The sequence below is a fragment of the Procambarus clarkii genome, chromosome 40 (genome assembly GCF_040958095.1).
Source record: "Procambarus clarkii isolate CNS0578487 chromosome 40, FALCON_Pclarkii_2.0, whole genome shotgun sequence".
NCBI classification, from domain to species: Eukaryota; Metazoa; Arthropoda; class Malacostraca; order Decapoda; family Cambaridae; genus Procambarus; species Procambarus clarkii.
Genome location: NC_091189.1, coordinates 18,565,398 through 18,578,878, shown reverse-complemented (window position 1 = coordinate 18,578,878; position 13,481 = coordinate 18,565,398). Strand labels below are relative to the sequence as shown.

The 13,481-nt window shown below is 43.6% G+C and overlaps 1 protein-coding gene across 1 annotated transcript; it reads left to right on the top strand.

Moving 5' to 3' along the window:
• The first annotated feature begins 562 nt into the window (after nucleotides 1-562).
• On the top strand, nucleotides 563-2,913 carry LOC138372943 (uncharacterized). Its single transcript, XM_069338792.1, has one exon. It carries the CDS (start codon nucleotides 679-681, stop codon nucleotides 1,402-1,404), a length of 726 nt encoding a protein of 241 aa, XP_069194893.1. The 5' UTR covers nucleotides 563-678; the 3' UTR covers nucleotides 1,405-2,913.
• Nucleotides 2,914-13,481: the final 10,568 nt, after the last annotated feature.

Below are 13,481 nucleotides of genomic sequence, written 5' to 3'. Positions count from 1 at the left end.
TCAGGTGCTTGTGGGAGTAGTCAGGTGCTGGTGGAAGTAGTCAGGTGCTGGTGGAAGTAGTCAGGTGTTTGTGGGAGTAGTCAGGTGTTTGTGGAAGTAGTCAGGTGCTTGTGGGAGTAGTCAGGTGCTGGTGGAAGTAGTCAGGTGCTTGTGGGAGTAGTCAGGTGCTTGTGGGAGTAGTCAGGTGCTGGTGGAAGTAGTCAGGTGCTTGTGGGAGTAGTCAGGTGCTTGAGGGAGTAGTCAGGTGCTTGTGGGAGTAGTCAGGTACTTGTGGGAGTAGTCAGGTGCTTGTGGGAGTAGTCAGGTGCTGGTGGAAGTAGTCAGGTGCTTGTGGAAGTAGTCAGGTGTTTGTGGGAGTAGTCAGGTGTTTGTGGGAGTAGTCAGGTGCTGTGGGAGTAGTCAGGTGTTTGTGGGAGTAGTCAGGTGCTGTGGGAGTAGTCAGGTGTTTGTGGGAGTAGTCAGGTGCTGTGGGAGTAGTCAGGTGCTGGTGGAAGTAGTCAGGTGCTTGTGGAAGTAGTCAGGTGTTTGTGGGAGTAGTCAGGTATTTCAATAAAAAATCAAGATGGCAGCAGGTTGAGCTCGGAGGGTTGGAGGGTGTTCGAGGCGGTATTGGCTGACGGGTTGTTAGGGGCGTGGTTATTGATCGTGTGCGGGCGCTGAGTGGTCCCTGGACCCAGCATGGCCTCAGTCAGACAGTTGGCACAGCTGGAGGAGTGCCGAGTGGCTCCCGCTGCCGGTGTTGGAGATTGTGGGAGTGTTGGAGAGGCGCGCGCCTCCGCCGCCATGAAGCCCGACAAGCCCACACATCCTGCCCGAGACAGAGACATCTTACGGGCGCGTAACGTCAGGCAGCTCAAACCTTCCTCGTCATCCGCGCCGTTATCGTCAGGCGAAGAGTCAAAGTCGCGGTGTGAGCCCCTAGCGGCGCCGCCTGCAGACACTCCTGGCGCTGGCCCGTCGTCGGCAGGGGAGGAGGGCCGCGGGGCGGAGATGCGGGTGTACCTGGAGAAGCTTCGCCAGTTGGTGCCATACGTGCCTCGCTCCGGCCGCCTCTCCAGAGTGCAGCTTATCCACTCCGCTATTGACTACATCACCGACCTGCAGGAGTCGCTGGAGGCGCGGGCCCGCAGGAAATTGCGAGACAAGCAGGACGAGCAGGCTAGGCCGCCCCTGGCCGCCTTGCCCCGCGCGCAGGTGGAAACCAACTCCAGCAGGAACAGTGGCCCGCTGGCGGACATCACCGTCAACAGGCTCCCTACCGCCCTCGAGACCAACACCAGCCACCCAGCGGCCCTCGCTGTCCTTGCCTCGTCTGCTGAAGCAGCTACTGCCCCTGTCATCACCGCCACCAGCAGGAGACCGATGTCCCCCGCCGCACCTGGACCTTCATTCCACCCTACTTGAGTGACCCTTCACGGTAACGGTGAATTAGTTTGACCAAAAATGTGAAGTACCGCCAGTGAACTGTAGAATAATACCCCGAGCGTCGGAGCTAACCCACACACACATCTCCAGGACACATGACCTCTAGCACACGTGGCCTCGGGGGACACACGTGGCCTCCTGAGACGGGATACATAAATTATTAGTGTCCACTTACGACATGAGCCTCTTACATCGATCATGGCGACTTTGTTGGTTACCAAGCGTGTGCAAGCTCCGAAGAGCTGCGAGGCCTCAATTCAAGGATATTATTGTCACGGACGACCTCGTAACGCCTGCAGCTCGGAAACTGATTTAGTAAATACGGCCTGAGCCGCCATGCTCTAGGCAAGAGATTCAGATCTCGTAAGTGCTTTGTGAATCTTGGCGCAGGATTTGTGACCTTCGAGTACACACGTGAATTCCAAAAAACATGTGACCTCCAAGTCAAATAATCTATGAGACAAGTGACCTCCGGGGACACTCGTGACCCCCAGGACATGTGACCTTCAGGACACGTTGTCTACTCGACACACGTGACCAGGATAGAAATGATCTGGATGACTGACATAATCAAGTGGTTCACAAACAAATTGCCTCTGAGACGTGTGTGCCATAAACTACAGGTAACCTGTTTTAACAATGTAAATATTGTATAGTGTAAAAGAATTTATATTTTGTTAATTAAGTTATTTATCTTTTCTATGGGCTGAAGCCGATCAATCGTATACAGCTGAAAACCAAAGAGTCGTGGAGGACCACACCCACACCAGAGTTGAAGGACCACACCCACACCAGGGCTGGAGGACCACACCCACACCAGGGCTGGAGGACCACACCCACACCAGGGCTGGAGGACCACACCCACACCAGGGCTGGAGGACCACACCCACACCAGGGCTGGAGGACCACACCCACACCAGGGCTGGAAGACCACACCCCCACCAGGGCTGGAGGACCACACCCACACCAGGGCTGGAGGACCACACCCACACCAGGGCTGGAGGACCACACCCACACCAGGGCTGGAGGACCACACCCACACCAGGGCTGGAGGACCACACCCACACCAGGGCTGGAGGACCACACCCACACCAGAGAGCAGAACACCACACAAGGCTCAGTGTAAACAAGGACCACAACCCTGCTGGCTCCCGTCAAGCATGACCTCTCACATGTGGTTAGTCGGGCTTGTCTAGTGATGGTGTTCTCCAGGAACTGTTAAGCGGTCACCATCCCGGGGGTCCTCCTGCAGCGGTCACCATCCCGGGGTCCTCCTGCAGCTGTCACCATCCCGGGGTCCTCCTGCAGCTGTCACCATCCCGGGGTCCTCCTGCAGCGGTCACCATCCCGGGGTCCTCCTGCAGCGGTCACCATCCCGGGGTCCTCCTGGAACGGTTAATATCTGATATTGGCCGCCGTGCAACATATAGTTGGCAAACAATAACAACAGCGTGTATAAAGTCTTTGAATAAACTTGTTACATATAAAGTGTCTCTTATCATCCATCTTATTAATGGAAAGGTACACTGAAGAGGCACCAAGTATCTCAACCCATGTATATGTCCCATTCCATCAACCCATGTATATGACCCATCCCATCAACCCATGTATATGTCCCATCCCATCAACCCATGTATATGTCCCATCCCATCAACCCATGTATATGACCCATCCCATCAACCCATGTATATGACCCATCCCATCCAGTCAACCCACATATTGGACTTATTTCTTCCCATTTTCCTCAACATTCATATTTAATCTATCCCATAGGGGTCACCCTATGTATTGAGCCATCGCATAGTGTCATCCCATATAGTGACCTATCCCATAGGGCCTCCCTATATTTTGACCCATCAAGCAGTACCACCACCATTTCTCTGACCTTTCTCTTGCCTCTCCCAATATATTGACCAATATAAAGTATCCCGTGTCGGTGACCCATCAGAGAGTGTTATCCGAACCATTCGACCCATCAAACATGTCGTGTCACCCAATGCGCTTGACCCATCCTATTGTGACACCCCTACATTTAACCTGTTAAACAAGTCACCCTATAGATAACCTATCTCATGCATCATGCAGACGACGAGTCTCAATACCGTGGCTGAAGAGTTGATATCCAACCCACAACTGAAACTAAAGAAACGACAACGTTTCGGTCCGTGCACGACCATTGTGAAGTCGCGTATCAAGTCTAGCAAATTTATTACAATTTATTAGAGCATCGCTTTTTTTTAAGGTCTGAAGCCGTGTTGCCGAGAGATAAGTACTGAAGCTTTATATATATATATATATATATATATATATATATATATATATATATATATATATATATATATATATATATATATATATATATATATATATATATATATATATATATATATATATTTACGTCGAACAAAGTTACCTTTGTTCGACGTAAAGAAAAAAAAATAAATAACTGTAGAATGTATTACACTTATTATAAAATTACACAACGTTTCGAACCTACATGGTTCATTCTCAAGTGATAGGAAATTACAAAGCATATTGGATTTATACTAATATGGGGTCAGGTGAAACCAAGTAGACGAATACAAATGGGTCAAGAATAAGAAAAGTAAGGCATAAAGTTTAGAGGCCTTTCAAGAAAAAGGCCTTAAATGTCCGATCCACATACAAAGATTAATCAGGTATATTGGACGTAGCATGTTGAGCAGCGTCTTCTATGTTGGCATTTTTGCGTTCCGGTCTTGTTCTTACTCTCATGGTGGGTAGAGTGACTAGTTCCGTAATTTGGGTATTTGTGGTGGGTTGTTCTATTTTATAGAGATTGCTTCAAGAATTTGTAATCTTCGTACATCTTGGGTTTTGTCTATTATACAAGTGTTTTTATTCAACATTTCTCCTGTTAGGGTGATGTCATGGGCTTGTCTCGTGTTATTTTGGGGGGCACCTGATTGAAGATGACAGGTCAAACGTCTCGTCAGCTTCGTCGACGTCATACCTATGTACTTAGATCGAAGGGTACATCCTTCGTGAGAGTAAGTGTACATGTATACCACGTCTGACTGCTGTAGAGGATTCTCCGTCGGTTCCGGCCTGTTTTTAATAAGGAGATCGGTAGTCTTTTTTGTTTTATAGTATATGATTAAGTCTATGTTTTGGTTAGGAATTGTATTTTTTTACTCCTTTACGGCTTATGTCTTTTATTATTCGTTCTTCTTTCTTATGTTCACTGTGCATGGTTGAGTTGTAATATAATTTTATTGGAGGCGTTGTGGTTTCTGTTCTTAGTTCAGGATTGTACCATCGTTCCAGGTGTCGTCTTATAGTAGTGTTTATTTCTGTGTTGCTCTATTTATTGTTCACCAACACCTGAGTTATTCTTTCAAACTCCCTTCTCACGTTGCTCCATTCAGAGCAGTGGGTAAGGGCTCGACGAATATAAGCGTTGGGAACACTGGCTTTGTATCTTTGGGGTCACTCACTCCTACCGTTTAGGCATAATCCTGTTTGTAGGTTTAGTATATACGCTGGTGCTTAGAAAGGTCCCTGTTTTTCTTATAAGTACATCCAGGAATGGCAAACTGTTATTTTCACCATTTTCATGTGTGAACCGAAATAATGATTCTCTCTCTCTAGATGGCTTTTTAGGTCGGTTAGTTCATCTGGGTCCTTTACTATGACAAATATGTCATCTACATAACGGCAATATACCATTGGTTTTTGCTTACTACTGAAGACTCTCTCCTGTATGGTCTCCATGTAAAAATTAGCGAATAACACACCTAAGGGGGAGCCCGTTGCTACTCTGTCCATTTGTAGATACATGTCGCCTTGCGGACTGATGAAAGGGACTTCTTTTGTACATGCCTCGAGAAGGCCCTTCAAGTGTGGCTCGGGTATGTCTAATTTAGGGGCACTCTCGTCTCTGTATACTGTCTAGTATCATTTCTATGGTGGTGTCCTCCGGGACGTTGATAAATAGGGATTCGACGTCCAGTGAAGCAATAATTCCATCGGGCTGTGTGGTTTTGATTATTTCTAGGAAATCTGCTGATGATTGTAGACTATAGTTGCTTGGAGTGAAGAGTTCGTTAAGTCTTTTTGCCAGGTGGTGGGTTGGAGTTGGCATTTGGCTGATTATTGGGCGTAGTGTTTTTCCTGGTTTATGCGTCTTTACTTTGCTATAAGCATATCTTAAGCCAAAGTCGCCTTGAAGTTTGGCGAAATGAACGCTATCTCTCTTTGCGTTGATTGCAGTAAAAGTTTTGTTCACTTTGTGCTTAAGGTCTTCCTCAGGGTTCCTCGTGATTCGTTGAAATTTAGTGTCATCACTGAGGATATCGCTGTTATTCATGTATTCTTGAGTAGGGATCAACACGTATGCTGCTGTCTTGTCACGAAAAGTCGACAATATATATATATATATATATATATATATATATATATATATATATATATATATATATATATATATATATATATATATATATATATATATATATATATATATAATATATATATATATGTATATATATATATATATATATATATATATATATATATATATATATATATATATATATATATATTGGACAAAGCGGATAGGAGTGACATCGGTCTGAAGATGATTGCAGGCAAGGTCTTCATTTTTTTGGACTGTGATTACTTTCCACACTCCCTATACATCCCTCATATTCTCTATACAGCACTCATACTTCCTGTATAACCCTCACACTCTCTATTCATCTCCTCGTACTCCCTGTATAACCCTCATACTTTCTGTATGACCCTCATAATCCCTGTATAACCCAGCATACTTCTTGTATAACCCTCACACTCTCTATACATCTCCTCATACTCCCTGTACAACCCTCAAATTCCCTGTATAAGCTCCATACTCATTATAAAACCCTCATAAATCTCTGTACAACCCTCATACTCCCTGCACAACCCTTATACCCTATACAGCTCATACTTTCTATAAAAACCCTCATACACTCAATGCAGCTCTCATACTCTATACAACTCTCATACATTATACAACCCTCTTACTCTATTCAACACTCATAGTTCTCAATGCAACTTTCATACTCTCATTGCAGCCTTCATACTCTCAATACAAGCCCTCATAATCTATACAACGCGTATTATCTATACAACCCCTATAATCTATACAACCCTCATAGAATATAGAACCCTTATACTCTATTCAGTTCTCATACCCTCAATACAATCCTCATATTGTATGCAACCCTAATACTCTGAAGTATTATATTCTATACAACCCTCATAATCTATACAACATTCATGTTCATGAGAACCCTCATACTTATAAAACTTCAGACGCTCTATAACCCCTCATATTCTCAATACAACCCCTCATATTCTCAATATAACCCCTCATATTCTCAATAAAACCCCCTCATATTCTCAATACAACGCCTCATATTCTCAATACAACGCCTCATATTCTCAATACAACGCCTCATATTCTCAATACAACCCCCTCATATTCTCAATACAACGCCTCATATTTTCAATACAACGCCTCATATTCTCAATACAACGCCTCATATTCTCAATACGACCCCTCATATTCTCAATACGACCCCTCATATTCTCAATACAACGCCTCATATTCTCAATACAACGCCTCATATTCTCAATACAACGCCTCATATTCTCAATACAACGCCTCATATTCTCAATACGACCCCTCATATTCTCAATACGACCCCTCATATTCTCAATACGACCCCTCATATTCTCAATACGACCCCTCATATTCTCAATACGACCCCTCATATTCTCAATACAACGCCTCATATTCTCAATACAACCCTCATATTCTCAATACAACGCCTCATATTCTCAATACAACGCCTCATATTCTCAATACAACCCTCATATTCTCAATACAACGCCTCATATTCTCAATACAACGCCTCATATTCTCAATACGACCCCTCATATTCTCAATATGACCCTCATAATCTACAGTGTACAACCTTTATAATATATACAATTCTCATCGTACTCTTAATGAAACCCTTCATAATTTTTACAACCCTCTTAATTTATACAACCCTCATAATCTACAACCTTCCTACTCTTTACAACATTCATTATAATCTCGGTACAATCGTTATACTCTATACAACCATCATACTCATTACTAGTTTCATTATACTATACAGTCCTCATACTCTCAACTTATTATGATGCTTTACACAGCCCTCATACCCTATAAACTCATACTCTTTACAACTTTGATGCTCTCAATACAATCCCTCAAACTCAATACAATCCTCATACTCTCAATACAACCATCACTCTATGTAAACCTCATACTATATACAATTTCCATACACTATACAATTTTCATACTGTCAACACAATCCTCATAACCTGTACAACCTTTATGTTCTCAAAACAATCCTAATATATTCAATACAACCCTCATTGTGATCTCACTGTCACTATCATAATTTATACAACCCTCATACTCAATACACCACTCATACTCTTCCGTATTCAGTTCTCATACTCTAGAATCCTCATAATCAATACAATACTCTTTATTCATATCTCATGATCCTCTTAGTAGAGCCCTCATATTTTTTTCTAACTATATGAAGCCCTCATACTTTATTCAAGCTTCCTACTCTATACAACCCTCAAATTCTGCATACAACCCTCATACTCTATACAACCCCCTCATACTCTATACAACCCCCTCATACTCTATACAACCCCCTCATACTCTATACAACCCCCCTCATACTCTATACAACCCCCTCATACTCTATACAACCCCCTCATACTCTATACAACCCACTCATACTCTATACAACCATCATACTGTCTCTACGACCCTCATACTCTCTATACAATCCTCATACTGTATATACAACTCTCATACTGTCTCTACAACACTCATACTCTCTATACAACCCTCATACTGTCTCTACAACACTCATACTGTCTCTACAACCCTCATACTGTCTCTACAACACTCATACTCTCTATACAACTCTTATACTATCTCTACAACACTCATACTCTCTATACAACTCTCATACTGTCTCTACAACACTCATACTGTCTCTACAACCCTCATACTGTCTCTACAACACTCATACTCTCTATACAACTCTCATACTATCTCTACAACACTCATACTCTCTATACAACCCTCATACTATCTCTACAACACTCATACTCTCTATACAACTCTCATACTGTCTCTACAACACTCATACTGTTTCTACAACCCTCATACTGTCTCTACAACACTCATACTCTCTATACAACTCTCATACTATCTCTACAACAGTCATACTCTCTATACAACCCTCATACTATCTCTACAACACTCATACTCTCTATACAACCCTCATACTATCTCTACAACACTCATACTCTCTATACAACCCTCATACTATCTCTACAACCCTCATACTCTCTATACAACCCTCATACTCTCTATACAACCCTCATACTGTCTCTACAACAGTCATACTCTCTATACAACCCTCATACTCTCTATACAACCCTCATACTGTCTCTACAACAGTCATACTCTCTATACAACCCTCATACTGTCTCTACAACACTCATACTCTCTATACAACACTCATACTCTCTATACAACCCTCATACTGTCTCTACAACCCTCATACTCTCTATACAACCCTCATACTGTCTCTACAACACTCATACTGTCTCTACAACCCTCATACTGTCTCTACAACACTCATACTCTCTATACAACTCTCATACTATCTCTACAACACTCATACTCTCTATACAACCCTCATACTATCTCTACAACACTCATACTCTCTATACAACCCTCATACTATCTCTACAACACTCATACTCTCTATACAACCCTCATACTATCTCTACAACCCTCATACTCTCTATACAACCCTCATACTCTCTATACAACCCTCATACTGTCTCTACAACAGTCATACTCTCTATACAACCCTCATACTGTCTCTACAACACTCATACTCTCTATACAACACTCATACTCTCTATACAACCCTCATACTGTCTCTACAACCCTCATACTCTCTATACAACCCTCATACTGTCTCTACAACACTCATACTGTCTCTACAACCCTCATACTGTCTCTACAACACTCATACTCTCTATACAACTCTCATACTCTCTATACAACACTCATACTCTCTATACAACCCTCATACTATCTCTACAACACTCATACTCTCTATACAACTCTCATACTATCTCTACAACCCTCATACTCTCTATACAACCCTCATACTCTCTATACAACCCTCATACTGTCTCTACAACGGTCATACTCTCTATACAACCCTCATACTCTCTATACAACCCTCATACTGTCTCTACAACAGTCATACTCTCTATACAACCCTCATACTGTCTCTACAACACTCATACTCTCTATACAACACTCATACTCTCTATACAACACTCATACTCTCTATACAACCCTCATACTGTCTCTACAACCCTCATACTCTCTATACAACCCTCATACTGTCTCTACAACACTCATACTCTCTATACAACCCTCATACTGTCTCTACAACACTCATACTCTCTATACAACCCTCATACTGTCTCTACAACACTCATACTCTCTATACAACACTCATACTCTCTATACAACCCTCATACTCTCAACTACACCTCATTATAGCTCTATCGCTTTACTTTATTACTGTATTATTGCATCTAATGTTATTGTATCTGTTTACTTACTTGTTCCGATCTACCCACTTACCTTAAATTTAAATTGCAATATTCTTCAAGCAATATTCTAAATCTACCAAACGTAGAGTTAGTATCTGCTAACTTGTACTGTAGATGGTCGTCCACTCTACCTCCTTCACACACATGGGTCACGTCCCGCTCTTGTCCACTAATGTCACTCTGAGGATGGTGGAGCGTCACCGGGGGAGGGGGGGGGTCACCGTCCCCCGCCCCTCTAGCCGCCGTCCCCTGCCTCATCCCCCCCCCCCTCCCCCTGTGAGGAGGGGTTGAGGCAGGGAAGGGCAGTGTGTGTGTGTGTGTGTAGTATGTCTGGTCACAGGGCATGGTACTGTGTCTGGTCACAGGGCATGGTACTGTGTCTGGTCACAGGGCATGGTACTATGTCTGGTCACAGGGCATGGTTGTATCATGAGGGTCGGTTTAACAACCAATAACTTGTGAATGTCAGACTAAACAAAAAACCAGACATGACAAGGCTGATCTCATCGAGAGCAATACAATATTGAACCACGTTGGAGGATATTAATATTAATCCAAACCACTTATTTAAAAGGTCCTCAGTAGCACACGCACAAGAATCAACGGATTAAAGTTCAACAAGCCACAATGAAGGACAGAAACAGAAGATGCTTTCTCACCCATCTACAGGTATATCTATGCGATTAATCATCAAGGTGGTAGATTAGACCTTACCTTCGTTTCAGCCTCTCTAAGAGATGCAGCAACATGGTCAGTTGTGCCCACACACACAAGCGACTACTATGGGGTCCAAATTGATCTTAAGTTAGATCTACCCACCCCACCTCCGCCTCCATCTGAAGCCTGGAACTTTGCTTTAGCAAACTGGGACCGATTTCAAAACCTCATTTCAGAGTGGCATAGAAACTATGATGTTCCCGAAGACATTAATCAGGCAGAACAAGATTTTTTCATAGCAATTCAAAGTGCAGCCAACCATTCAATCTCACTGAAAAAAACAGTCCACCAAATACCACAAAAATCCTTGGTACTATTGCGAACGTGTCCTGGAACTCAACCATAGATTGAACAGCACGAGGAAGCTATACAAAAATCAGCCAAGTGACCGCAACAGGACCTTACTTTGTGAGGTCAAGGAACATGTGCATCAAGAGACCAGGATAATAATAGAACAAAAGTGGCTGGAATGGTGTTCCCATCTGAATGAACACATCTCTCTTGGAGAGATGTGGCAGCAAATCCACCGGGCCAAAGGAAATAAAACACCTAAAGCTCCACTCCCTAAGGATCCGCATTAGGAAGCCAAAGTACTGGCAACCAAGTTTGCAGAAAGAGCAGCCAGCAATCAGCTTCCACCAGATGTATTAGCAGTGCAGACAGGATTAGAGGAAGAAATGTGGCACAGAATCCTTACAGCATGTGCAGAAACTGACACTAATGCCCTTTTCACACTGGATGAGCTCAACTGGGCTAAGAAAAACTCCAAGGATACATCCCCCGGAGATGACAAAATAAAATTATTAGAAACCTCGGCCCAGAGGGAGACGCTGCATACCTAAGGTTAATTAATTTAGCCTGGGCTTCTCAAACTAGACCTACAGCTTGGAATAGAGCAGACATAGTGCCGATCCCAAAACCCAAAGATCCAGCTAATCCCAGGCCCATCTCTCTCCAAACTGTGCAGCTAAGACGGCTGACAGAATGACACTCAACAGACATGAGTGGAAAATGCCTAAATTGCACCATGATATGTATGCCTATAGAAGAGGGGTTGGCACAGTGGAATGTATTACAACTCTGTTAGCCCACTTGAATGACAGACCAGGAATGTCGATATTCCTGGACCTCGAGAAAGCCTTTGAACTGGCTAGCGCCCTAGCTATTCTCTGCTGCCTCATCGACAAAGAGGTCAAAGGCAACCTGCTCTCCTGTACCAAAAACTGTCTCACAAACAGAGAAGCAAGAGTAAAACTTCATGGCACAGTCTCTGAATACAAAAGACATGAAAATGGTACACCGCAAGGAGGTATTCTCAGCCCTCTTCTCTTCAACTGTTTAATGGAAAGAATAATGAGGTTGAAACTCCCACATCACTGCAGGCTGCTAAACTACGCGGACGACTTTATCATCATCATAAAAGGAAGGGATGCAGCGCGCCTTGTACCCAAATGCTTAGACTGCACCAGTAAAGAGGCAAAACAGATTGGTATCAAACTCAACCCCACAAAGACAAAAGCCATGCCCATAAAAATAGCGAAGCCCAACATCCAACTCACAGTACAGGGTCAACCAATTGAATGGGTGGATACTTGTCAGTATCCAGTATCCTGGACACACACATGAATTTTAATGCTGAGGTCACTTACTTAAGAGAGCGAACTGCGGCCCGGACGGCAATCCTCAGGTCGCGAACCTCCCTCTCTGGAGGAGCCAATCTGCAAGTCCTTCGCACATACTGTGTACAGCCAGTCAGATCCGTGATCGACTATGCCGCACCTGCACTCACAAGTCTATCACACCAACAGTGGAAAAAGCATGAAGTTGCCCAAAAAATGCTATGAGAGCTGCACTGGGAGCCCCAATGTGGATCAGGCTTGAAACTCTAAGACTGGAAACGGGTTTGCCTTCTCTTCAAGAAAGAATATCACAAAGAACAGCTACAATTATCAGTAAGATGATTATTTCCCCTGATCCAGTCCCAGTACGGCAGGCCTTGGTGGTTGGACTTGGCCAAAACAATGGAAACTCTTGGGCTGCCAGAACAGAAAATGTCCTAAACAGACTACATTTAAAAAGCATGATTCTTAATAGAGAGGGTGATCAACCACACCCAACCTACACTTCTTCCCCACCGTGGGAGGAGCCTACCTTCAAAATAGTAATAGAAAGTCTCCCAATGAAAAAGGCTGCCTATGATCAAATAATCCTAAGGCGCATAATAGAAAAGCAAATGTATAGCATTGCAGTAGCAGGAGCCACCCACATCATCACAGACGGATCGGTGGACACAGAATATGAGAGTGCTGGCGCTGCTCTTTGCACGGCCAGCGTACAGGCATATTGGAGACTGGGAGGACTAGTATCATCAACCCAAACTGAGCTGTTTGCCATACAACAGGCATTCACATATGTGATTGCACAAAACACTCAAAATGCAATCATATACACAGACTCAAAAGCTGCACTTCAAATACTAGGACAAAAACAGTGGAAAGATAACGTGGAAATAATTACCACCATTTTGTGTCTTGGAGCAGTCGCTAAAAGCAAAGGACTCAACATAACCTTAAACTGGATCCCATCCA

Coding starts and splice junctions, on each gene's coding strand:
- LOC138372943 (XM_069338792.1), top strand. CDS start 679: ATGGCCTCAGTCAGACAGTTGGCACAGCTGGAGGAGTGCCGAGTGGCT.